Genomic DNA, 26,605 nt, shown 5'->3' on the forward strand with positions numbered 1-26,605 from the left:
GTTTGAGTAAGAGTCCAGTGTGGGTGTTTGGGATTAAGTCAATGTTGTATATTTTCCTGGATTTCTAAGCTCCTGCTGGACTTTTCGGGGGGGGGGGGGGGAAGATCGACTCGTTTTTTTTTTGGACGTTGACTCCTCAGTAAATACTTCAAGGAAAAGATCTCAATCTGACTTCCGTCCAGTGAAAATCAACCTTTTATCGTCCGCAGGCCACAAACAATGCAGCTGTTGCTGCTCCACATTCTCCTCACAGTCGGACTGGCTGCTGGTAAGAAAGTGCTGCGATCCTCACTGCCTTTTGTTGTTCATTTTTAAATGTCTTTGAAGAAATGTGTAACTAAACAAACAAAACAACAAAAAAAATGTTTTCCCCATTTTTAGCTCAACATTTTTGACAGTACGCTGATTGTTATATAATACAGTTGAATGAATGCCGGTTGTATAAGTAAGTAAAAACCTTGCCTTTAATTATGTATTTATTATGTATTCAAAGTACTTTGAAAGTAAGTAAAGTACTCATTCTGCAGTAAAGTGGTCCACGTCATTCTTTTAACATTAAATAACATTATTCTATTGTATTCTATAGCTCAAATGACTTGTACAGATGTTTTAAGATCTCTGTTGGGTAGTTTAATACAGTAATGAATCATAAGCGTCGCTGACCTGTGTGAACCCATACCCATATAAAACCTTCAGGTTTTTTGATGACATGATCCTAATCCAAGATGCTTTTAGAACATTTGATTGATCTTCAGAAGGAGGATTTTCTTTACACAGCAGTTCACTCTTCACATTACCAGATTGTGTGTTAGAGCTAAAAAGCGAGAAAAGAAACATTTCTAAAAAGGGATTTCAGCTGTTTGATAAATTTAGGGGAATAGAGATAAAAGTACAATGACTTCCAGATGTTACGTATGAAGTAACAAATATAAATACTGCAGTAAAGCACAAGTACCTCAAATTTGTACTTTTGTGTTGTGCCTAGGAAAAATAAACACTGCGAAAGTTCACTACTTTAAATTACTAATTGGTATGTGTTATCACGAGGAGTCCAACTTTCCTATTTAATATATCTACATGTGTATTAGTATTGATTTCACAGCCAGGATCTGTTGCGGGTTAGTGAACTAATGTGTATAACTATGAAAGGTTTAATCTTTTGTATTTTTGTGAGCAAAATGATTCTTTTGTCCTACGTTTTGTCACTGGGTGAATGCAAACCATTGGTACTAGTAGAACTGGTTGTATTGGTGGTTGTCCACTCTAGTAACAAGTGGAGGACTGTTGGAGTTGCTGTTCAAAGCCTTTTTCTGCCTTGGTCCAAAGGTCACGTGAATGCAGCCTCACACCCAAATGTGGCAGCTGGTACCAGCGGGCCGCCCCGCTCCACCTCAAGCCTGCATTCGTGTTGGTTTCATGGTTCTGTTGTGCACAAACAGGCTCCCGAAGTCTCCTGAATGACTTCCAGCGCTCGGAGGGCAGAGAGCTGGCCCCCACCCCCTGGAACTCGGCCCGAGTGTTGCTGTTACCGGGTCTGAACCTGGAGGACTGTGCGACTCGCTGCGCTCAGTCTCTGGACTGCAGGTATCCGTCCTCTGATTTAGCACAGCAGGCCGTGAGCATTAAAAGGGCCGCCTACTACTAACGGGGGGGGGCGTGATCGGAAAAAGGGTTGGACGCCATTTGATGTCCCGCTGTGAAGTGAATCAAAGCAATACTGAATTGATCATAAAATGACGTGTAGCCGAATCTTGATATGGTTTACTCACTAAAAAGATAATATATCAAAGGCACAACACTCAGTAAAATCCCACAGTGTACATATTTACATTGTTTTTTTCATTTGTACACCTTGCTGTACTTTTTAATCCCTTAATATCCCATAACACCAGAGCGTTCAACTACGAGACACGTCCAACTGTTTCCTGCAAACATCTGCCTTGGGTGGGTGACGGGAGCAATGCAGAGGTGAAGAGGAACGTAAATTGTGACCTTTACGAGAAGAAAGGTGAGAGCGGCTTCACGGGGATGAATGCGGCCGATCAGTGCTGCAGTTGTTTGATTGGTTGGTTCCTGTTCCTCTCGTAGTGTACGTCAGAAAATGCATCGTGGGGAAGGGAGAAGACTACCGAGGGAAGGTGTTCACCACGCGAGGCGGACTCACCTGCCAGCAGTGGTGGTCCAAGTTCCCTCATGATCACAGGTGAGACCTTCCCCCGATGAACGGCCTTTAAAAGCACTGTTTTTTCAAGATTCGTTATGAAGTGTGAGGAAAAAGCTAAACGGAACATGTCTCCTCCAAAAAGTCACGTTGCAGTTTCCATCACTTTTTCATTTTAATACAGAAGATAAAAAGGTTGTATTTTAGCATATCAATTCTATCAAGTCACGATGATCTTCATCAACAATGTTTTATCAGTTGAAGGAATTTGCTCAAGATGATGCCAGGAAAGATGGACAGGCATCAAAAGGACTGAAAGCAAAATACATTTAAAAAAAAACACACATGCTGGTGATGCTGGTTGTATTACAGGCCTTTCAGAAAATATAAGAAAAATGTAAATGTTTTGTTTTTGGTTTTTTTAGGCCACATAGTCTACTCTTTTAGTAAGTCATTGTGTGTTTTTAGCTTAAAAACAGAGGCACTAAAACACTAAAAAAAAAACAAGTCATTTCTCCGATTGCTTACTCTCTTGTGAAATGGCGACACTGCAAATAAAAAGAGCCCCCACCCCCCCCCCCCCGACCCGTCTCTCACGTGGGCGTCAACACGCTGAAATCAAAGCTGCCGGTCTTCTTTTAAAACGTGTTACATTTCCACTGCGATGCTTCACAAAAGAAACAAATGTTACACTATGACATCCATGCAGCCCCCCCCCCCCCCTACGCTAAATAAAGCAGGAAACTCCCTGTCCGTCTCAGGTGGACCCCCACAGCCACCAACGGCCTGGAGCTGAACTACTGCAGGAATCCAGACGGGGACCGGATCGGCCCGTGGTGCTACACCACCGACCCCGAGCGCCGCTACGAGAGCTGCAACATCCCCCAGTGCAAAGATGGTACCCCCCCCCCCCCCCATTCCAACCACCAATGAAAATACTCACTTACTTCTTCACTGCTTTTGCTGATTCAGTCGTGTTGCCGTAGTCTGCAGACTGAACGATGACTAGTTTGGTATGAGAACGTCGTAATTACCAAGGGCATCAATCACACATCACTCCGACATTATCGACATCGTTATTTCTAGAAACCTTTGTGACAAACAACAATTCCGTCAGTTCCTTCAAGAAGAATCATTTCATATCTCTCTCACACTTTGACTGAGTTTGTGTTGTCGATTTCAGAGGTGTGCATCACGTGTAATGGGGAGGACTACCGAGGGCAGGTGGACCACACCGTGAGTGGCAGAGAGTGTCAGAGATGGGACCAGCAGTACCCTCAGCAACACATCTACCAGCCTGAAAAGTACCCAGCATTCTCCACCACCTCGTTAACTGTGTTCCAAACCCTTTCAGTCCTTTCTTTTGTTTAACGCGGACAAATAGACTTGTTTGTCTGTATATATACATATATATATATATTTATTTTATTTTTTTAGGTACCCTGATAAGAGTTTAGATGACAACTACTGCCGTAACCCGGACGCCTCCCCGGTGCCCTGGTGTTACACTACGGACCCTGAGGTGGAGCGGGAGAACTGTGAGATCAGCAAGTGCAGTAAGAGGGTTTCTATTTCATAGTAACTCAATTAGAAATTGTCTTGAAAGGAGATAAAGATGGAATGTGATTTGACTGGAAAGAAATATTTTTTTTTTAACGATTTTGTCACAGTTTATGGGCCACGTTCATGAATTGACAAAGACTAATAGATGATAACGATAGCCATCCCTACAAAAGTTGTAATTGTAAAGTTGTCTTGTTTCTTCCGTTTTGTTTTTGTCGTTAGTTTCTTCGGACACAATCAAGGACACACAAATCGACACACAAATCGATTCTTGCCGTGTGAGGAGACACCGTTGAATTAGAGTCTAGTTAAATCGCTGTAATTCAATTTAGAAAAATCACCCTTTTGGTGTTTGTGCAAATGACTTTCCAAATTCTGTGACATTTCACACTCGCCTAAATGATTCACTTTGATTTAAGAGTCAATTAGCTAAACCTTGTCCGAGATTAAAGCCATGCATTGTCCCACAGGTTTAAAGTTAATTAAATACTAATTACAGTGATTAAACTTTCGATTGGGTTTTATTTCTTTACCTTTTCTCTCCTGAGGTATGCTGTAGTTTGTAGTTGGGGTTCTGTTATCATACCAAACAAAAATGTAAAGGTTAGATAATATGTCAAAAGTGTTTAGTATTTTTGGAACATGTATTTAAATGTAACATCATGGTAATCGAATACTATTTAGACATATGTAGATTCTGCTCTTTTGCAGTTAGGAATACGTTTAACGTGATGACTCTAATGCTGGACTCACCTTTAGGAGAGAAATAAATAAAGAAACCCAACCGGGGCATCAAGGTTTTCTCCAGATTCAACACAAGTTGTGCAACACGTCACGTGCGGCCTCCATTTCCACTGAGCAGTTCACTGGGGCCCAAAATCTATAGAATAGCACCATCTTGTGGAGCAGCCAGCGTGGAGTTTAAAATACTGATTCGATTAAAATCTCATTTTTATAACGATAAACAAAAAGTTATAATCATCATCCACACATAGTCCCATTTTTTTTTTTTTATAGAAACAAGTCATTTTTTTTATGTATTTCTTTCAATATTTTTGTACGTACAATTGAAAAAAAAAATCAAAAAATGATTTCAAACTTTAAATTTGTCCAATCATTTTCTGTATTAAAAATGGACGCCGCTGCAGTGACTTTAGAGAACAAACCAAACATGGCAGTGAGACAGAAGTAACCTGACACGAACATTGAAATGTAGAATCAATCATTCATCAAACTTCTCTTCCAGAAATAGAAAACAGAGAAATACCCAACGAGGAATAATCAAGGATTGGATTTCAATGATTGGCGACCTGTGATGTCACCAACTCTAATTTACACAATAATAAGAGAACACAAAATAATCACAATGGTCGTCCCTGTGACTCTTTCACACCGATTCATTCCCTCCTCTTCCTCCTCCACTCGTTCGTCCAGCCGAGGTGCAGGTGGAGAAACGTCAGCGCTCCAGCTTCACCACCAACTGCTTCCGCGGCCGCGGCGAGGAATACCGCGGCAGAGTGAACGAGACCACATCGGGCATCCCCTGCCAGCGGTGGGACGCCCAGCGGCCCCACGAGCATCCCTTCTACCCGAACACATACGAATGCAAGTAAGAACACGTCACCATCAAAGTACTTGGAGCTTTATTTTCGTATTTTCTTTCATCGCTATCGGTGTCCAGATGTTTACCGCTGTGGAAGTGGACAGTTGACAGTCGATGATGAATAAGGATGTGGAATGAATGTTGAGCTTATTCATGATGCCGTGATCATTCGTCGTGGCCTAAACTGATTACAGGGGTTTCGATCAGCTTTAGTAGAAGAACTGTTGGGTTGTATTAGTATGTTGTCGAAGCGAAGTCATCTCTAAATCAGGGGTTTTCAAAGTGCTGACTCAAGATAAAGTTGCCTTTAGATAGGACTTTGTACATTACATTACATTACATGTCATTTAGCTGACGCTTTTATCCAAAGCGACGTACAATAAGTGCATTTCCACATAGATACAAACTCAGAAAACAAGTAACAAGAAAGTACATTTTTCATCAAATAAGCAGTTACAAAACATGTTATAGAAAAGTGCCATTATAAGTACAATTTAAGTGCTATCATTTGTTAGTGCTACGGTTGGCTAGTGTTTTAGTCAAGGTAGAGTCTAAAAAGAGTCTAAAAAGGTAGAGTCTAAAAAGGTGTGTATAATCAAGAACTAACTTCCATTTAATAGGTATTATATATAACAATATTAGGATTGTACAACCTCACTACAATGCTAAACATTATTGATATCTGCATAAATGGCCAGGACCAGGCTGTTTGTGGGTGTTCAAGCACACACACACACACACACACAGAGATAAGCATGGGCGTAACGTGAGCCACAGTCCAAATTGAGTTCTTGAGGATTTGTTTGTCATCTAAAATGTGATGGTGGTTTTTATGTGACGGAACCAAAACCTGAAAGCACCCGATTGACTGTGGTCCACACCTTTCCCAGGGGTTTGGAGGAGAACTACTGTCGTAACCCAGACGGGTCGGAGGCTCCTTGGTGCTTCACGTCTGTGCCAGGGATGAGGACGGCTCTCTGCTTACAGATCAAACGCTGTGCCGACGACATAGAGGCTGAAGGTACTGCTTTTTATTCTGATTTCAGCTTCCTGTCAAGTTAAATGGATAAAGATGATGTTGTCAAGACTGTATGAATATTTACAAAAGAACGGCCAGGGCTTAAAACCAGGATTATTTACATACTACAGTCATGGGTCCAATGCAACCCATGCATATTTGGACCAGGAACCGATAATAATTTATTATTATAATTTAATTTATTGTACAAATATTTCTCTATATTTTAATCCCCAACATTAATGCAACGCTTTTTTCTTTATGCTAAAACGCCCAATTGATTCACTGAATAAGCAAAGAGGTTTCACTGCTACAGCCTTCATTTCCACTGTGTGCACAATTATAAAGCAAGTGAGTATTTTGACCATACCATCATACTTATGCAGGGAAGGTGTGTAGATCAATACCCTGTATCGAGGTGTCCTTAATTATTAGGCTGCTTTTTTTTCTCAGTTCAAATGGGCCAAAAATGTATATATTTTTTTTTCTTTATTTGTGTAAAATGAAAATACTATGATGGGTTTTGGAGATTTTCTTTTTGCCATTTGGGGACGCTGTAGACTTTCTCCATTTTAGTTATGCATTTTTATAGATTTTATTTATTCCGTGTTACTAAAACACCTACGAAAATATCTAGAAAAAATATCCACAATGGGAGCCATGAACATGTACAAGAATGAGAGAGTTTCACCGTTTTTGGTCTTTACAACAAAAAAAACATCAGTGTGCCATAATTCATAGAGGAAACTTTTTTTCTTTAGATTGCTACCACGAAAATGGAAGAAACTACAAAGGAATGGTCCGCAAAACTCGCAAGGGGATCACCTGCCAGAAATGGAACGCCAACACACCTCACCTGACCAAGTATGACCATCGTTGAAGTGCTGCAGAGGGGGTGTGTGTGGTGCCTTTATCTTGATGCCGTGTTAAAAATCCAAAATGTATGAAGCACAATACCTGGAAATAGGTGTTGTGTATTCACCCAAGGACAGGAATTAAATCAATTACACTTTAAACAGGCCATTTGCATGAACCCTAATAACCTGCTGTGGAGGATACCTTCCTCCCACCAGGGAAAAATAAATCAAAATGAATTATTGATGATGGGGAAACGGCAGCAGGCAAACCTCATAAAACATCAACCAACATTTAGTCGCTTCTTTTGTTAAATCGTTACCAAATTGACTTTTTGCATCAGCTATGACAATAAATATGTTGCAACCGTGACAGTTAAATATATTGATGGCTTTTATGGAGAGTAAAACTTTGATTTTGTACCTTTTGAAACAAATCACTGTGACTTGCCAGGATAAACCCGAGGACGCATCCCGAGGCCAACCTGACAGAAAACTACTGTCGTAACCCGGATGGGGATCAGCACGGACCCTGGTGCTACACCACGGACCCCAAAACTGAGTTCGACTATTGCGCCATCAAACAGTGCGGTACATAGCTCTATGTCACCATCCCCGCAGTAGCTTGATGCCCTTTGCAAACGACGGCTGAAACAAAGCGTCTCCCCCCCCCCCACCCCCCCACCGCGACTTTAACGATTCATCAACGTTTCTTGTCATTTTCTCCAACAGCTGGGGGAAAAGTGTCCATGACCGAACCAGCAGGTAAGTTTCTGAGTACATCAGAAGCATCACTTTACTCTCCCCCCCGTTATTTACACGAACACGTCACCCTTTTTTTGTTTGGACGCAGCGAAAGTGGAGTTCAGCGAGTGCGGGAAGCGGGAGGACCGCTTGCAGGCGCCGAGGATGCGCATCGTGGGGGGGATTCCCGGGAACTCACCGTGGACGGTGAGCCTGAGAGACAGGTGAGTCTCCAAGAGGATGCGTTTGGGACGGCAGTGGACACGTGAAATGTGCTCGGCGGGATGCGAGCTCTGACCTCTTGTGTGCAGGAAAGGAAACCATTTCTGTGGAGGGTCCCTGGTTAACCCCAGATGGGTGATCAGCACCAAGCAGTGTTTCTCCTCCTGGTAAAGATTTAAAAAAAAAATGTTATCTTGCACTGGCTTCATGGAGGAGAGTAGATCAAGTTGAAGAAAGGCCCTGCGTTTTTGCTTGTGTGCACAGCTACGTGGACCTGCCCGGATACTCGGCCAAGATGGGGACCCTGTATCGTGATCCTCAGGAAGGAGAGCCCGGGGTGCAAACCATCCCTCTGACCAAGATCGTCTGCGGACCCTCAGAGTCTCAACTGGTCATGCTTCAACTGGAACAGTGTGTACTTTGAAGTGCCCCCCCCCCCCCCAGCAAAAACACACACACACACACATACCAATAATTTCCTACCGCCTGTCTCTCCTCTTGTAGCCCGGCTCAGTTTAATGAGCGCATCTCTCAGATCTGCCTCCCTCCTGAGCGCTACATTGTCTCCGAGGGGACGTCTTGTGAGATCGCCGGATGGGGTGAGACGAGAGGCAAGTACAATCCTAATTTAACAATGAATTAACTACAATATGCACCTTGTTTCTGCCCATAAGGTCATGTTGCATTTAAAGGAAAGAACCATTCAGACCATTAAGCAACAGACAGCTTTGATATTTCCGTCCACCTTCCTTTTCTATTTTCTACATGTTCTGAAACATTTGCTTCATACTCATCAGGAACTGGTGATGAGACTGTCCTCAATGTGGCCTACATACCAGTTCTCAGCAACAAGGAATGCAACAAATACTTTAGAGGTCGTGTTCGTGAGAATGAGATGTGCACCAGCTCCTTCCAGGGAGGGGTGGGCGCCTGTGAGGTAGGTGTCCATCAAAGGTTTGCACAAGATTAAAGCTTTATTGTCCAATGCAGAATTTCTTCTTTTTTTTTTGCACTGGAGCAGCAGCAAAGAAGGAGCTTTTTAGAAGACGTTTTACATTTACATACGGCTTGATTTGCTTTACTTTAACTATAAACAAGCCGAAGAAGCTGTTTGAGGGCAAGAATACAAGGAAGGAAGAAAGAAAGAATGAAAGTGAATAGATGAACAAACAAAACAAAACAAGAGGAGGAAGAACACCGTTTATTCTTCAGGTTATAGTGCAGATGCATTCTGGGTAATGTGGCATAAATCACCACGACACACAAAAATTGTCTTTGATATTTATTGCAGTGTTATTGAGAGGAAAAGTCAAAGAATTTGAAAAATGTGAGAAAGAAAATGAAGCTAGAGCCAGTTGTAAGTTTGCTTAGCTTATCACAGCTAGACCGTTTTTTTTTAGGATACGAAACCCACAAACACCTGTATGGTTAACTACTCAACACATTACATCTTGTTTGTTTTTTTCACCTATGGACAGAGAAAATCTAGCTAGTTTCCCTGCTTTGTATGCTAAGCTAAGCTAACTAGCCGCTGGACGTAGCTGTAGTGGTGTCAACCCTCGCATCTACCTCCAAGAAAATGTCCAAACTATTTCTTTAATGAACAAGTATAACGTCATTTGATGAGAACTAATACTTCAAAACTTTTGATGATGAAATCACTTGAAGTAAAGAGCATATAGCTATATATATATATATATATATATATACTCCTATATATTAAACACATTCACCATTTGGGTAATGGAGGAGGACTGGACAAGATGTGACTGCAAGATGTTTCCGACCTCAGCAGTGACAGTCAGTCATAACAGAGACAAATAATGACTCCAGAGTGTTGTTTCTGTGCGTCTGCAGAGGGACTACGGCGGCCCTCTGGCGTGTCAGAACAGAGACTGCTGGGTACTTGAGGGTGTGATCATCCCCATGAGGCGCTGCGGACACCCGGGGCAGCCCAACATCTTCATTCGCGTCTCTGTCTACGTTGACTGGATCAAGAAGGTCATGGAGATGGCTTAGAGCCAGAGACCGCCATCCAACAGGAACTGATCAGATCTGCTCGACCCTAAACACCAGTTTTTTTACTTGACCATATGCATTTTTTCTTTTTCTTCCTCAGATGTCGCTTTAAAAAAATTTAAAAAATGTGAATATACATTCAGCTGCACAGTCAGATTTGATTAGTTAAAACATGAAGTGCACAGTTTTCATTCAGTTGTGGTGAAAATGCAGAGACAGCACAGCGATTATGTGATCTGCTTTCGATCAATCTCTACCTGCCTTTGCATTCATTTGGGCGTGAAGGTCAGCACTGTCGCCCCCACAGCGAGAAGGTCCTGGGATGGGCCTTTGCATGTTCTCCCCGAGCGTGGGCTCTCTCCGGGTACTCTGGCTTTCTGCCACAGTCCAAAGGACACGCGGGTTGGGTTAATTATTGACCCGTAGGCGTGTGAATGGACGGTTGTTTCTATGTCAGCCCCTGTGATTGACAGGCAACCCGGTCCAGGGTGATCCGTGGAATTTACAGTTAGTTCATCTTCACAGCTTCCAGTTTCGATGCATCAGTCAGAGCATTTAAACAATAAACAGAGAACATCTTTATTCCCCAAAAACACTGTTTTGTACTGGTGCAAAACAACCAAGAGAAGATTTACCATATAAATACAGTTCAGTAAAATTCTACAAATCTTTTGTTTAGCATGTGTTAGTGATGTATATATTTAAATATAAATGAGTTGTTAGAGGATACAAATAAATGTAATTGTTAATTGTTCGGGTGTAGCACTGCTCTGATTGTAACTTCTCCCATTCGTTTTAAATTGTTACATTATGTTTTTACTATTTAATCATTCATTATCTCTGCACCAGCCTCCACTTCACGCTTGCCAAAAGGACGACACACATGCACTGACGAATAGATTAATAAACACTGCTTAAAACAACTTTTCAGCGCGTCGCGAGCCATTTATCAAATGCTGGGACCAGTGCTGGGTTAAAGTTATTTATTCTCTGAGGAATAAAATGTATGAAGGGCTAACATCCACTTGTAGCCCCACGGGTTCAGAGGACAACAGCTGAGAATCGGTGGGTCCCCTGAACAGGGGAGGTGTTGGTGGTTTACAGCCCACATTTTCGGTTCCTAACATCCCCTGGAAATGCACCGTTTACCACAAAACTGTACGCCTCCCCCTCTTCTGCCTGGCACTGAATGGAGCTCCAAAATACCTTCTTTGCCCCCAGCCTCCAAAGAAATCCCTCCTCTGCGTGTCTTTTGATGCCTGCCCCCCACCTCTAAAGACATGCCTTTGTGCCTTATGCAGAACTGTATGCGCTGCACATTCTTTCGAGTTCTATAGGAGGATTTCTGTAACCCGGTCCTGATGAGCCCACGGAATTCAGCTTAAATAAACCTCAAGATCAGAGTCGGACCGAATCTCAGACACCAGCCTGCAGAGGGCCACCGGACTCACACACACACACACACACACAACTCTCTCTCATTCAAGCCCGTTCTACCCCCCCCTCCCCCTGCCTGCTCCACCATTCTTTGTTTTCTGTCGCTTCGGAAAGAAAGAAAGAAAAAAAAGTTTGTCTCAAAAATCAGGAGGTTTTGACATTTCATCTTTGGCGTGAGGCATGTGTTCCCTTTAGCTAATAATGCCAATTATCCTCCTGCTGCACACACAGCGTGTGGAAATGAGGTGGTTTCATTTCGTGTGATTAATACGAATTAGATTCATCTACGACAGCAAATTCTCACGAACTATCAAAGATTAAAGCTTCTGGGAAAGCTGAATATGATTATGGTAATAGTTTCTTCAGTTGGTGAAATGAGAAATGAGTGTGATTGTTTTTTCTGCAAGCAGATTTCAGTGAATATTTGAATTACATAATTCAATCTCAACGACTGAGGCCAAATGGTGCCTTGTGCTCCATCTTTGTAACTCAAGGCTTTATATTCATGTTGAGCTGACATGACGCCATGCAGCTGCCCCTGGAATGTGTGTTCACCGTGGTTCAATCGCGTCAGTTTGTTTTATCACCTTGTGCAAATTTACAAAGTTATCCCTAAAACAACTTTCATGAGAATATTCAACTTAAACTACGACGGGTATATTTCATTAAAAAAAAAAAACGACATTTCCACCCGGAGACAATGAGATTTTTTATTTCATTTATTAAAAACTGAAGATAAACTATTAGAGGTGTACACAGTCCGTGGAGCCATCTGTTCTTTTACTGCATGATCAAACGAAATAGACGAGTGACTACTCAGAAAAACCAACACTCATCCTGCACACGTTCTTTTTAAAAACCCCATTTGATACGTCTGTCCTTTGTTATGACTTACGGAGTGATATCTCTAACACTGTGGGTGGTGGGGGGGGGGGGGGGGGGTGGAATGAAACGCGGTGCCCGAAACAGTCTAGACAGACTGATCTTACTAGAATTTCAACAAAACCTTTTTCCTCTCGTCTGTGGGGGAACTTCCCGGCCCCCGGATCCCACTTCGGGAACCCCGGAACCAGACTCTCTACCCTCCTGCTTGATACCCGTCTCTCCCTCCCCCCCCCCCCCCCCCCCCTCTCTCTCTCTCTCTCTCTCTCCTTTCCTTCTCTAAAGTGGGTGGTCCGGTGAGCTTTCTTCGGGGCGGGGTCCTCCGCTTCAACCCTCCTACCCTCTCGAAACAGGCTTTAATAGAGAAAGTATGCAATGCATACTGATCAGCTTCAACCCCCCAATTATGCTGCAACTGGGGTATTCGTGACGTCTGGGGGGGGGGGGGGGGGATCACACACACATTTCCGATCAGAGAGAGAGAGAGAGAGAGAGAGAGGGAGAGAATCCAACCAATGAGACTGTCGATACGTTGATATTTTCACAGTTGTGCGCGAGCACACGGTGAGCTGACGTCGAGAACTTCCAGGTGAAACTACAGACCGTCTCAAGGTAAGTTCGGCCCCGCGCTCCAAACCGACCGGCGGCACCGCGGAGAGCCCACGGCCCGAACGCATGCACGTACCGTGCGTCGTGTGTGCGTTGTGTGTGCGCGCGTGCGTGCGCGCGCGGGTGTGTTTCACGGCCGGTTGCAGCGGAGAGCTTTTGCACCTGTGTTCTTCGCCTTTGTTTAACTTGTTTAACGCGATAGCGGCTCCCCCCGGGTCGGTGTGCCGCGGAGGACCTGTTAGCGCCGCGCAACAAACACACACACACACACACACATTTCACGTCGATTGCGCAATCAGTGATGGGAGCGAGGGGATGTTGTGTAGTGAGCGGCGACGCTTTAAAACGCCAATGGCCTCGGCGGTTGTTATGTTTTGTTTTTCTTGTATTTTTACGCCATGTGTTACTCAAGCCCAGAGGTCGGGGGGGGGGGGGGGTCTGAACTCGCCACCGGAGCGCTTTAGGCTGTTTCTGTATAAACTGTGAAGTAATGCGTGTGTGCGTGTGTGTGTGTGTGTGTGTGTGTGTGTGTGTGTGTGTGTGTGTGTGTGTGTGTGTGTGTGTGTGTGTGTTTTAATGCTCGCAATTGCCGCCCATATGCGAAAAAGTACATTGAGTCCCGGTCCTTGAGGGGCAAACACGGGACCGTCCGGCCGCTGCACAGAGTCAGGTTTTTTTTTTTTTTTTAGCGAACGAAAACGACGTCGCGCGTCTCGCTTGGTTTTTACGTAGATTCCTCAAATGACTCCGACTTCCTTCTTCGTCTCGAAAGGCTGTTTTGGCAATTAGTGTTTGGCACATTCCTCGCTGGGTTTGTGGTGAGCGACCACCTCGGGGCAATACCAACAGCCTGGTTTAAAAGTTGACATTTATGGTTTAGCTCTTTCAATAAAACGTCAATAATACATGATATTGCTTCCCCCCCCCCCCCCCCCCCCCCCCCCCGAAGTAGCCACAGCTTCAATGTGTATATTTTATAACGTTGTTTAGAAGTGGCATTAATGATTATGCTGATGGGCTGGGAGAAATGGCCAAAATATCACATATTTCATTAGTTAATAACGTCTGTATGTAGCATGTTTGCTGTTGATTTATTACATGAATAATCCATATGGGGAAAACCGTCTGTTTGGATTCATCTGTGTGAACGAAATACTAATCTATCAAGTATTGTTTCCTTTAATCAAGAGCATTAGAGCAAAAGTTTCGGTGGTGTAATGCCACTGATAAAAATAATGCACTCGAGTTGCGCCTGTGCTCGATGTTATCGATTCAGATCAAGTATTTGCGCTTCACGATATCTCGATTTAAACAGAGTTTAATCACGATACTACTGAAGACCGCCCAATGAGCAGCTGAGAGAGGGCAGGTGGAGAAGCAGCGTTGGGTACAGCAGATGGAGATTTTGGATGGTGGATTGAATTGTGAATATCTGTGCTACTTTTAGTCTCTGGACACCACTCTCATGTTTCCCTGCGTCTGCCAGCCCCCCCCCCCCCCTCCCCGTTTGCGTTTGGATGAACCTGGTGCCAGGGCTTATTTATAAGCAGTTCCCACGCTCGCTTCTGGAAAAGGATCTTGTGTGATATTAAGCACTGATTGAAACTGCGGTAATTGTGCAAAAAGAGGAGAGGAAAAAAAAAAAACAGAACAACCATTTATCCCAAATGGTCCAAAGATGATTTTTTTCTTTGCTCGCGTCTGCGGCTCCTGACGCTCTCGGGTCTTTCTCCTCCTTTTTGAAGCCCTCGAGGCTGCTTCTCCAGGCTTTGATGCCCACACTCTTTGAAGCAGGGGGACAGACGCAGGCATGAGTGACAGTGGGACCAAAGATCCGTCTCCGGAGCCCAGCGCTGCTCAGTCACCTCCTGAGCCTCAGCGCCGGGGCAGGGGTCGGCCGCGGAAACAGCTGCAGGTGGGACTCCCGACTTGATCGTCTCTCTCTCTCGGAACGTCAATAGTATCTGGATTTAAAGATAGTAGTTCTGACAAACCCAAAGCTATTTGTTGCTTTGTCTAAATCTCCTGACTGTTCATGCAAAGAGAGGGGTGTTTTTTTTCACTGGGTAGTTTTGGCTCTGCATGGGATGTCTCTTTGCAGGAGCCTGTTGGACCACCGACTCCAAAGCGACCAAGAGGACGACCGAAAGGAAGCAAGAACAAAGGCCCAAGGACTGCACTCAAGGTCGAATCTGTTAAAACCCTGACTTTTTAAGAGTTTTGTCTCAGAGGATGAATTCATTGCAAATGTTTAAGAGAAAACAATCACACCTGTGGCTGCTCAATTTAGGTAAAACAACCGTTATCTCAATCAGAGACAGCATTTGTCTACATGTGAATAACATACTGTATATTCTTGATCGGTTTATCTTTTCAGCATCAGAGGTTTAGTTCTTCATGGAGTACCTGTTGTGTTTATGTCTTTAAGGCAAAATTAAAACACTGGTTTTCATTAACAATATATTGCATTGCTAATTTAGAATTTGTACGAGTAAATTCTAAATTAAAACTATGCAAAGATCCCCTTTTCAAGTTTTTTTCCTAAATCTTCTCTTGAAGTTAAACCTGAACTGTTTTCAGAGACGGGTTTGATGAAAGATTTCTTCTGCCCCTGCTGGCAGCTTCCCGGTTTGCCTGTGCATGTTTAGCATGAATAAAACCTTGAAGCAACAAGTCATTATACAAGAAAACATTATATTTCCCTTTATTCTGTTTCGTTCAGATCTTTAAATAATATTCCTAGAGATACAATTAGCCATTATAATCACACAAAGATTTTGTTATCAGATATAAAGGCAAAATCTACCGTACATATGTGTACACTTTTACTATTTCACTATGTATTGGTTTAAAATCATCTCTTTTATTCAAATAGAAGCACTAGTACTTATTAATGAACAGCGCTGCAGGCACTGCACATGACGACTTTTCGAGGGATGGTTTAACTTAAGAGAAAATATATTTCTGTCTTTGTTAATCACTAAATGTAGTTTTGTTGCAGTGCTTTCCGTTCTGTTGCCAAACTCCAAAAGAAAAGCTTTTAAAGTCCACGATCTTAAGTTAAATATTCAAACAACAGGACTGTTAACATGTGAAACCTCCTCCTAACCATCTATCCGTTTTCTTTAGAAGGTCGAGCCCGTCGGGGAGCGACGACCTCGTGGGCGACCGAGGAAATGGGTATGGAGCACACGTTGTCAGTTAGAGGCATCGAGGTGTGCGAAGCCTCCAAAGTGTCTCCTGGAGCCGCGCCTTCACTTTCCTTTTTTTTCTTCTTTTTTTTTTAACTCATTCCGTCTTCCTTTTCTTTCTACAGCCCCAGAAAGTAATTCAAGTAGCTGAAGAGCAACAGGTGAGGATAACGAAACCTTTAAAAGCGTTGTTGTCGGGGTGAGTTTTGTTTTGACCGTTTTCCTTGGATGTGCATTATTGTAATTGCTGAATATTTGTTATAAGACTATTGCAGAATGTTTAAAAGTATTACATCCTAAGAGCTTCTAAGTACATGCACTCTTCAATGCAATACCTTTTTTTTTTTTTTTTTAAATCACTCATCAGTTGTCAGTTGTCGTTACGCAGAAGCTGAAGGGACTTTGACGGTTCGTGACGGCGGAGAGCTGCAAACGCTCCGTTTCAGTTGAACAGAAATCTCAGTTTGTGTCACACGTTTTACCTTTTGACTAAGATCAGTCCCTTTTGTGATCAGGGGCAAAGCAGAGCCGATCTCATTTAACTACACACGAATATCCTCCGCTTCCACCTAAGCCCTCTGAACCCCGTTGCAGTCTAGAAACTACCTTCCGAATACTTTCCAAACCCTTCTGACCTCGATAGAGAGGTTTTTCCTCCCCACGTGATAAAGTTCCAAGACCCGACAAAAGCACGTGAGAGGAGCCAATATGAAACTCGCTGTTGTCTTGGCACACTGGATGAAAATAGCCAAACGACTGATGCGCACGTTAATTTTCGACTTTGTGAGGATGTGGCGGTTTCTGGGCGAGGCACAGATGGCGGTGCTGAATGCCGCCATCCACCTCCAGACATCCAGCTTTGGTGAAATGCAGGCCTGGGTTTCTGAGAAAAACGTTGTTTCTGGAAGCCGCTTTGTTCGTTTTTGTATTTTTTTTCAAACAGAAGACATTGCACAACAGCTGTCGCCAAGACGGGCAGTTCCAACGATGCCCCCCCCACCCCCCCCGGACCGACCGCCTTATCGCATCCTCTCCTCTGAGCAGTTTGTCAAAGATGCTACGAGAAGCGAAACCGTTGAGACAGACTCCCTTTTCTCAGACTTGCGCACACAAAGGGGAAGAATGAGTCAATGCACCGAGGGGAAACCTGATCAAACTGTTCTCTTCCCCTCTCTTCTCGGTTTCCTGACACAACCGTCGTCTTCCTCACATTTCTAGGTCTTGACAGCTGGACCAACTTCCCTGCACCCCAATCGCTCAATGAATTGAGTGACAGTCATTCACAGCTTTTCTTGCGCTCTTTCTAGTAGTGATTCATTTACCTCGCATGCAATGAGTCACAAGACAAAAGCAGACCAAGTGAGAGTGTTTTTTTTTTCTTCTTCTTCTTCTCGGTCTCCTGCTGTTCCAGGGCTCTTCAGACGAGGATGAAGATGAGAGTTCCTCGCAGCTTGAGCCCACCACATCTCAGGATCCAGCACAGGAGGAAGGGAAGTAGTCGTAGTAGGGTACCTCTCTACCTACCTCAAGGTTTGGCCTTCAACAAATAGGGATACTGTCTGACTCCTATCTGTGAAGGCGATTCAGGAACACACACACACACACACACACACTCATAACACACACACACACACACAACACACAAAAAATCATGGCAGAAAGTGGTTTCTTCAGCTGGTACTGTATCATGGTTTTATTGCTTCACGCTCAGAGTTTGGTCATTTCATCTTCGAAGCTGGCTTCTGGTAAGGGAATAATATGATATTATGGGATGTACATCTATTCCCATTCCAGCCGGGGAGTTACGTAGGATGATTGATACCAGGCTCATATCGCCGCGGTTAATGTTAAGTTACTGTAAGCAGCTAGTTAGCTTAGCATAAAGACTGGAAACCGGTTACTAAATATAAACGCCTGCAACCTCCAAAGCTAAGAGGTTTATTTCTCGTTTGTTTAATCGGTGAACAGATGAGCGTTTGAGTTTCAGACCGTTTACGGTCTTTTTGCGAAGCTGCGCATTCTTTGTTCTATCAATCTTCTCATCTAACTCAATGCAAATATAAGTGATGAGTGTATTTCACTTATCACCTACTACTTCAAGGATGTCTGCTTTCCCCAACGTGTGTGTGTGTGTGTGTGTGTGTGTGTGTGTGTGTGTGTGTGTGTGTGTGTGTGTGTGTGTGTGTGTGTGTGTGTGTGTGTGTGTGTGTGTGTGTGTGTGTGTGTGTGTGTGTGTGTGTGTGTGGAGAGGGGACAGGCTTATGGTTTGAAATGGGGGGGGGGGGGGGGGGGTGGTTAGAGGGGGAAAAAGTAATCGACCTGAACCTTTTTATCAAAACAGGTTTCTAAGTGCCATGAATCCTCATATGAAATGTGAGCAAGATGGTGACATTTTTAGTGACGTTTAAATATTAACGCGGTGTGCTGAAGTCATTGTTATGAAAAGTACACATGAACGGTTTTATTCCAAAATAAAATATCCAATTTGGTAAATAAAAACTAATTGAAATGTCAATGCAAGCAACAGTTCAGTTTAGACCGATAAACTCAATGATTATTGTCCTTCTTCTGAACAGCAGCAATATTTAAAAAAAAAAAAAATCAATACCCAAAGGTTTGAATGTACATGACATTTTTAGAAAGAAACCTCTCAGAAATACTTTGATGGAACGTCATATTACCACACTCAGGATTTTACTATTACAATGCTTTTACACCATATTGAAACCTCAGGTACAAAACTATTCAGGAACGTTTTGTCAGTCGACTCGGTAATAATTACTGTGCTGTGTTTGTTGTGCATTTCTGATTTCTATATTTGACATTGCCAGTATGCCTTGACACAAAGACCTCATTGAAACCTCAGTTGCCCTCAGTTTCCTAGTCTCTCATGCTACCTCAATAACACAAAAGATCAACAACAAACTAACTCTCCACTCTCTCAGTAGTAGTTATACATACACACGCACACACACACGTACAACACATGCCGTTTCCAGGCCTACATACCAACACACAGAAGCAGACATCACACTCCTGTAGAGGATTTTTACTATCTGAGAGCAAATAAACCATCAGTGTCAATTTGTTAAACAAAACTGTATTTGTCAAAAGCTGAATTTTTAGAATTGTTTTGTTCTTTTGGGAAATACAACGCAGCCAATAGTTTACAACAACTTAAGCTTTTTAGGTTGTAGTTCCTTATGAATTACTTTTTTTCTTTTTTTTTGGAGGAGGAGGAGGAGGAGGAGGTGGGGGGCTGTTTGTCTATTCTGATTATCACTATATTGTGTATTTTCTCATTCTTACACTGTAAACTGTTTGTGTGACACGCTTAATCGGTGTGATGTGTAAGGGCAGCAAAGGACCACATTGCTGAAATACACGACAGTTCTGGGGAAACCACAGGACCCCCTTCGTAACACTTGTGACTCTCCGAATGAATTGTGGACATGTTTATTGCTGAACAATCCAACGCAGTCAGTTCTCAGCAATTCACGAGAAAAGAAAAGTTCCCATTTGACTTATTGAAAAGCAAGAGCACAAGGGACCGCATGGGCCACGATGTGACCGTAGTGGATGAATGCTAAATGCAAAAATGGTGTCCTAGAATAATTAAGAATTGAGCTATAAAGTGAGTTACTGAGTTACATGTTTTATTAGTGACATCCACCCAATGATTCTGCAGAGGAACCAAACCCGAATGGTCCATTTCAATTCAATTCATTTAATTTTTAATAGCCCAAAATTACAAGCCTCAGAGGGCTTTACAGTCTGTACACATGTGACATCCTCGCATCATCATGTTGAAATGATAGTGTGTTTTATTGCTTATTACAATTTTTAATTATGTTATTCTTCTTTACATGGTCTTGCTTTAGGGGGTCAGTTTACCCAAATTACCAAAGAAAACGTACATTTTCTCACTTTTGGTCACTTTTTAATCAGAAAGATTAGATACAGCAATAGGACAATTTGGTTATGTCATTTAAACGAATCGATTATTGAATCTGTGGTGACTGAATTTAGCATAAATAACAGAATATCAATCGTTTGTCAGAGGGATTTAAAAAAAAAAAAAAACATTTTTATGACATGACCTGAATATCACCAATTATTTTCTTCGTATATCAAGCCCTTTCCTTTCCTAAAACACGATTCTTCTATCACTGGTGACCCAGTACTTTCATGCATTTCAGCATTGTAGACTAAGCTGCTGCCAGAGGAGCTTAATTCATTTACAGGCAGACATGTTTTTTTTTTTTTGGTTGTTTTTTGCTGTTGAACTGCGTTGACTTTACTTGTTTTGCCTTCTGGTCTACCTCTGAAAACTAACATGCCTGGGACACATCTGAGGAAATGTTTGAGTTTTATCTGCTTTTTTTTTCCATCAGACGTGCAGGAGATGTGGATCATGAAATCTTGAAATAACTGTCGCGCCATTGTTGTAGTCCACTGATCTCGCCTCGCTACATTCGTGTCACCATAATGAATGGATGAATGGATGAACGGATGGAAGGGAGCGTGAGGGGTGCATAACTTCAGCCTGGTCAATGTGTTTCATTTCACCCAGGCTGTCTGGATATTTACTCTCTATAGTGGGACAACGTTGTTCTGTGATCTTACTGATGCTGATATAGTTACATGCAGTACTTGATCCACTTTCAACTATTGAAAAGTTGAAGTGTAACTTGAAAAATCCACTTCTATGCCTTACTTTTAACACAATTTTGTAGTTATGTTATTGATCGTCATCCACTTAATTAATACAACTCACAACCCTGTGATATATATATTTTGTTGTGATTCTTTACCATGTGACTTGTGTTATTCTGCTTTATCGCTTTTTAATAAAATATCACACCTGCTGACTCTTTTGTTATAGATTTGTACAACAAAATTCTTTCTATCAAATTGGTTTGAATGTATATAGGTGGAAGCCATCCTTCACTGCTCAAAGAAGAAACCAAATGGTGAGGGACACAATACCTAAGGATGATAACGCATCCAAGCTTGTCAGAGACGAAACTAAATTGACATTTTTCTTTTATCAAACATGGAAGTAGATAGTGAAGCTCAAAAGAACCTCCCCGACAAGCTACTAAACATTTTAACACCAATGACAATAACATACCATCAAGAAAAGTGCATCACACTCCATTTGTGCTCCAAATGAAAACGGTGCGAGATCATCATACACGATGCTTCCCGTTATTCTCCCTTATACACGTAAACCTACGTTGCTTTTGTTTTCTTTTGAAAACCACGTCCACTGTGTCGCAGAGATGAAGACTTCTCACCAGAGCTCCAGTTGTTCCCAGAACCAGTCCACTTGTACCTTTTTTTTTTTTTTTTTTTCCTCCCTCAGAGACAGTCTGCTTGTGGATGATTTTTTAACTAATCGGAAGAGAGCCGTTAAGCGTTGAGAGCTTTGGCTACGTCTGTGAAGACCAGGCGGCTGGGTCTCTGCGTGGTCCCCTGGGAGGTCGTGAGAGTCTGCAGAGGAGATGGAACTGTGAGTGACATCAAGGAGTCTGCCATTTGTAAGAAATGGTGTTGCCTGCTTTTTTTTTGTTGGTTTTTTTTGCCCAGGTTAATTCCCTTTAGGAATAAACGCGCTGACGCAAAGTGTGACTGATAACGGACCAGAGCCGACGTGTGCAATCACAGACTCTGCAAACCGATCATGGTATGGGACCGATTACAAATGACAACCTGCATTCTGAATATCGATAGTGCATTGCAGTTCTGATAAGCAGCAGATGTCGCCTTTGAAACGAGGTTCTGACTAAAGAACCTTTAATATTTTGGTTCTTATAACCGCTGGCAGTAAGATGGGGTTGAAAGCGATGGACAAAGGGCTATTAAGCAGACCAATAAATATAGCAAATAAAACAGCATTTATCAGTATTTCTCAATACAGTATATTCATCTGATGGAATGACACAGAGTGGTCTTGCATTGTTTTTGCACACTTTCTTAGTGTATGTGGCCCCTGGAATATTGGGTGATCAAAGTGTTACGTTGAGGGAGCACAATGGAAAGGATGAAGGATAATATGGATGTATGGCTGAAGGTGAAGACTGAATGTGTCAGTGTGTCTCTTATATTGTCATGTACTTTGATATGGATTAGTACAAATAAAATGAGACCAAACATTATACAACATCTAACCTACTGGTGTTTGTTTGAACTGCCAATGATAGTGGTAGAATGAGGCTGAGGAAAAGATTGAGTTTTAGAGGGACGTTCCAAAGACACACAGGTGATACTTTACCTGGTGCACATTACCATTATGCCATTGTCAAAACTTAAAAGAAATCAAAGGAAATGCAGATAAATTATGACAAAAAAAACAAAAATGTAACAGTTTCAGATTCACAGATTACACGTTGTAATAAAGCGTTTTGATCGAATTGTGTTTTTGATAATAGTAGACATTGTTTACAACCTTGGCATTGGGGCCTGCGAGGCTGCCGTCCCGGCCGTGGTCCAGTAGTTCCTGTTCCAGCAGGTCGTCCTGTTCTTCCGCCGGGTCGAAGTTGTACATGGGCATCAGCTGATGCCTGAGCTTCTCCAGCCTGCACGACAAGAGGAAAAAAAAGATGAGCGACCAGTCGGCATTTGAAGCTGCCGTCGGTAAACTGCTCTAAAAGCGCTTTGTTGTTATATTTTGTTGAATTTTTTTCAGCTGTAATAACCATATCCTATAAGTTCATTTTGCCTGAATCACTATATTTCTGGAAAGGGGATTTCATACGTGGATGAACGTTTAATCTTTCGCACTCGTGGAACCAGCCAATCCACAAACAATAATTCAACTTTTTAAACTAGATTTCAAAGCCACAGCCACAAAATGCGGTACAGATTTAGCGAATTAACCAGTCGCTTAAACCAATTGGCATTTTGTAAACCAAAGCTGTGGAATCAGAGAAATATGTGTTGGTAAACTTACCGCTTTCGTTTCCGAATGTACAGCATCTAGGACGGAGGGAAAACAGATGTAATGACAAACAAGCAGTGTTGATGATGGAACTAGTGCTCATAAATTAAAACGACTGGGTGCAAGTATATGTTAGCAGCACACAAGTATGACAATCATACACAAATGGGGGCGACTGGGGCGCAGGAGGTAGAGCGGGTCCTCTCTCAAACAGAAGACCTCAGCACTCAGCTGTTCCATGTGTCCTCTGGCAAGACCCTTAACCCCGAATTGCTCTTAAAATGCTGTGCCATTAGTGAATAAACGGGTGTGAGTGGGTGAGTGACAAGTAGTGTTAAAGCTCTTTGAGTTGACGGGAGACTAGAAAAGTGCTCCATTTACCATAAACCAGAAGGATTCAATCGAATCAATTATTTATTTTTTTAGAGACAATATTTAAATGAATCCTCACAATTGCCACGGCCAAGCCAATGACAGTGATGATGCCAAAGGGCACGAGCACCATTCCAAATCCCGAGCCCTCGATGGCCGCCCCCGGATACGCCGTGGCGTTGAAGCCGGTGTCGTTTGTCGTTATGGTAACAGTCATCAGTGTCACTCTCGAGGTGACGTTGTCTCCGGCGCTCTCGCTCGTCGAGAGGAAGGGGACGGCGCCGGTCGTGGCCACCGTGGAGAGAAAACCGGCGGCCGTCTTGGCCGCGGCGACGGCCATGGCGGTGACCGCGTGGAACCGTTTAGGCTAAAGGGTGCAGTTCGGATCTCTGCGTGCGGGTCTCGTCGTGCCGCTCAGCCTCTGGGGAACATCGCGTGGTCGACACGGGCGCCTTCCCTTTGGCTGGAGGTCTGCTGAAGCATTGGTGATGCTCATATGATGTGGAGACCTAACACGGAAACAAAGAGGTCAAAAGCTATAAGTAGATGATTGTTGAATGGAGCGTGAATAAAGATGTAGTGAGTTTAAGTGCAGCCCAACTGCTTCGATATCGTTTCCAGTTTGCTTCGGTGCACTGATTATTTGCTTGAATGTTTGTTTAAAAAAAAAAAAAAAAAACCCGCAAACACTTAAGTTTAGGCACACCTCATCCTGGAGTTCAGTCAAACCCCGGCTGATTGTGCCAGCAGGCGTGAGGCGGGTGTTTTTGGGCAGGATGTGGGTAGCAGAGGCACAGGAGGAAAGTGGCGTAACGAACTTGATAAAAACAGAGAGAAATTATAACCACTCAAACTGTAACGCGCAGTGTGAGGAAATGTTTTGGCAGCTTACACCCACACATCCGTTACCATGCACGACTTCCATAGATATCCACATCCAAGCCCTCAGTGCATGTACCTCCACTTCCCCCTCCTCGCTGCGCACACACACACACACACACACACACACACACACACACACACACACAAACACTGCACATTTCCCATGAGAGGAGAGGAGCAATGTATGGGAAAGGTTTGCATGCATCGTGCGGTGTAAAACGTTTAGTTTAAGCAGAAAATAGACACATGATCCCTTTCCCCTTAGTGCATCCTGTCTGCTGAGCCCTTAATGAGGAACATGTGCAGATGGAGCAAAAACTAACAACGAAACCAAAGGCTGGGTTCAGACTGTTGTCTAGTCCACGGCCCCCTGCACAGACATCTTTGTCTGAATCGTGTTATTCTGTGTGTTACTGGCACATAGCAACGTGTGTGTGTGTGTGTGTGTGTGTGTGTGTGTGTGTGGTCTCAGCTGTCCTGTCCTAACAGCTGAGCTGCTAATCCCTCCAACGTGACCACGTCCGTCTCCATGTGTCCTCTCAGATTAGAGATGCGCACACGTACCTTAACGTGCAACATGCATGATGTCAGAGGTGATCCGCGGTGGACCGGGGGTGAGCTGGAGGAAGGTAAATTCCCCTGGGAGAAGCAGCATTTCCGCCAGCGGCTGCTGCACCACCTCCTCCTCCTCCTCCTCCCCCTCTTCTACTGCTTCCCCCCTCTTCAGCAATGCAGGTACCGCACGGGCTGTTTACAATGACAAACCAGCCATTTTTCTTTTTGTTAGGATGAACTCCACACACCAGATTTAACGCTATCCCTGCAGCCTCCAGCGGATCACCTTCCCGTTCTTCCCGTTGTATCCTCGGATCTCCTCCTCCTCCTCCCCCCTCCTCCCCCCCACCCCCTCCCACTCCTCGTCCTGCTCTTCTTCTTTTTTTGTACTTCAAACAAACAGAGCAATCGGAGGCTGCTGCAAGGATGCTGCAAACAGAGAGCGGTGCGACAAGCTCCCTCCCCTGCCACCCTGTGATTGGACTAACGGCTTCAGAGTGACGTATGCGGTTGGCTCCCTCGGCTGTCCGTTTGGCTTTGCGGGATGGGAATGGGATTTAATGGCTCTGCACACCAGATGCTGTCAGACTTGTGTGAATGACTGCATCCGGGCAGCAGCTCTGTGGAAATTAACCCTGTGATGTCGTCTCTTCTTGTACTCGTTGACAAAACAGGATAAAAGGGAGGAAAAAGAAAAATCACAACTCACACAGACATGTGATTGCACGCTTTCTTTTCCAACATTTTTTGGAAAACAAAACTTTTCTAATAATTGTGTGTAATTGCAACACGTTCACGGCAGCTGCACAACAGCCACAATGTCTTGAGCTCAAAGTGTCCCAAATCATCAGAGCAAGATATTTTGAGTTACAGGGAAATGTATTATAAATATGCAACTTATCATCTTTTCATCCAATGTATTTCAATCTAACGACATCTTTGGATATACAAGAGTATTTGAACATTTTTAAAATTAATAATATAATAAATGCTGTCCTCGTAACAAAAACTACATTAAAAATACAAACAAAGCATTGTAATTTGCAATTAAATGTTCTATAAACAACAGCAGATAGCAGGTAAAAGAACTACGGAGTTAATCTCAATGATAACTATTTACATAAATAGAGTCAACTGAGGGCTGAATTGAAGTGAATATAAAAGCAGATGTACATACATTTTTTTTCAACATAATTCAATACATCTTGATTACTTTTGATTACCGACGTTATTTCTTTTTTTATGGTTATGGCCTGTAAGTAAAATGTACGTTCAAACCTTCATAATCAATTAATCCATCTCCATCTTCATCTTTCATCATCTGCTCCGCATCAATCTGTGGTGGTACACTGCATTCATTCGTACATGTCTAGAAATTAATATTTAACGTTAGGAAAACACTGAAAATGCATTATGACGCAAGTGTAATCACAATGGATCAAATTAACCCTTGATACTTTTTTAGTACTTATTTAGTAGTACTTATTTTGTTGTTTTATTTTGTTGTTTTTCTGCTGCACAGTAACTTTTGTTTGATAGTTTGTTGAACA

General features: G+C 43.0%; 3 protein-coding genes across 5 annotated transcripts; 2 read left to right on the forward strand and 1 right to left on the reverse strand.

Moving 5' to 3' along the window:
- The first annotated feature begins 99 nt into the window (after positions 1 to 99).
- mst1 (macrophage stimulating 1) lies at positions 100 to 10,988 on the forward strand. 2 transcript variants are annotated; one of them, XM_037490270.2, is made up of 18 exons: positions 100 to 268; positions 1,440 to 1,584; positions 1,893 to 2,008; positions 2,089 to 2,203; positions 2,923 to 3,059; positions 3,345 to 3,465; positions 3,599 to 3,717; positions 5,153 to 5,333; positions 6,218 to 6,348; positions 7,107 to 7,209; positions 7,654 to 7,790; positions 7,932 to 7,964; positions 8,053 to 8,167; positions 8,255 to 8,332; positions 8,430 to 8,576; positions 8,670 to 8,776; positions 8,963 to 9,102; positions 10,023 to 10,988. In XM_037490270.2, the coding sequence occupies exons 1-18, from the start codon at positions 220 to 222 to the stop codon at positions 10,182 to 10,184; spliced, it is 2,136 nt and encodes a 711-aa protein (XP_037346167.2). In that variant the 5' UTR covers positions 100 to 219; the 3' UTR covers positions 10,185 to 10,988. The 2 variants fall into 2 exon arrangements, with proteins under 2 accessions (XP_037346167.2, XP_037346168.2); XM_037490271.2 differs by having other exon boundaries at positions 5,159 to 5,333.
- A 1,986-nt stretch (positions 10,989 to 12,974) lies between these two features.
- si:ch211-161c3.6 (high mobility group AT-hook 2b) lies at positions 12,975 to 18,476 on the forward strand. The gene is made up of 6 exons (XM_037448568.2): positions 12,975 to 13,115; positions 14,858 to 15,027; positions 15,214 to 15,297; positions 16,242 to 16,292; positions 16,429 to 16,464; positions 17,715 to 18,476. Exons 2-6 carry the CDS (start codon positions 14,923 to 14,925, stop codon positions 17,799 to 17,801), a joined length of 363 nt encoding a protein of 120 aa, XP_037304465.2. The 5' UTR covers positions 12,975 to 13,115; positions 14,858 to 14,922; the 3' UTR covers positions 17,802 to 18,476.
- A 1,628-nt stretch (positions 18,477 to 20,104) lies between these two features.
- si:ch211-161c3.5 (uncharacterized protein C3orf18) lies at positions 20,105 to 25,420 on the reverse strand. 2 transcript variants are annotated; one of them, XM_037490959.2, is made up of 6 exons: positions 25,065 to 25,420; positions 23,698 to 24,127; positions 23,259 to 23,284; positions 22,755 to 22,884; positions 22,581 to 22,613; positions 20,105 to 21,799 (listed from the first exon to the last, which is right to left on the reverse strand). In XM_037490959.2, exons 2-5 carry the CDS (start codon positions 23,956 to 23,958, stop codon positions 22,608 to 22,610), a joined length of 423 nt encoding a protein of 140 aa, XP_037346856.1. In that variant the 5' UTR covers positions 23,959 to 24,127; positions 25,065 to 25,420; the 3' UTR covers positions 20,105 to 21,799; positions 22,581 to 22,607. The 2 variants fall into 2 exon arrangements, with proteins under 2 accessions (XP_037346856.1, XP_037346853.1); XM_037490956.2 differs by lacking the exon at positions 22,581 to 22,613 and having other exon boundaries at positions 25,065 to 25,247; positions 25,342 to 25,398.
- Between the last annotated feature and the right edge of the window lie 1,185 nt (positions 25,421 to 26,605).

Source organism: Pungitius pungitius, chromosome 8 (genome assembly GCF_949316345.1).
Source record: "Pungitius pungitius chromosome 8, fPunPun2.1, whole genome shotgun sequence".
NCBI lineage: Eukaryota > Metazoa > Chordata > Actinopteri > Perciformes > Gasterosteidae > Pungitius > Pungitius pungitius.

Excerpts from the sequence above, each read along its gene's own strand:
- mst1 (XM_037490270.2), top strand. The coding sequence starts at position 220 with ATGCAGCTGTTGCTGCTCCACATTCTCCTCACAGTCGGACTGGCTGCT. Across the intron at positions 7,791-7,931 it reads TTGCGCCATCAAACAGTGCG|CTGGGGGAAAAGTGTCCATG; the intron begins GTACATAGCTCT and ends TTTCTCCAACAG. Across the intron at positions 9,103-10,022 it reads GAGGGGTGGGCGCCTGTGAG|AGGGACTACGGCGGCCCTCT; the intron begins GTAGGTGTCCAT and ends GTGCGTCTGCAG.
- si:ch211-161c3.6 (XM_037448568.2), top strand. The coding sequence starts at position 14,923 with ATGAGTGACAGTGGGACCAAAGATCCGTCTCCGGAGCCCAGCGCTGCT. Across the intron at positions 15,028-15,213 it reads GGCCGCGGAAACAGCTGCAG|GAGCCTGTTGGACCACCGAC; the intron begins GTGGGACTCCCG and ends GTCTCTTTGCAG. Across the intron at positions 16,465-17,714 it reads AAGTAGCTGAAGAGCAACAG|GGCTCTTCAGACGAGGATGA; the intron begins GTGAGGATAACG and ends CTGCTGTTCCAG.
- si:ch211-161c3.5 (XM_037490956.2), bottom strand. The coding sequence starts at position 23,958 with ATGGCCGTCGCCGCGGCCAAGACGGCCGCCGGTTTTCTCTCCACGGTG. Across the intron at positions 22,885-23,258 it reads TACATTCGGAAACGAAAGCG|GCTGGAGAAGCTCAGGCATC; the intron begins GTAAGTTTACCA and ends CTTGTCGTGCAG. Across the intron at positions 21,800-22,754 it reads TCGCAGGCCCCAATGCCAAG|ACTCTCACGACCTCCCAGGG; the intron begins GTTGTAAACAAT and ends TCTCCTCTGCAG.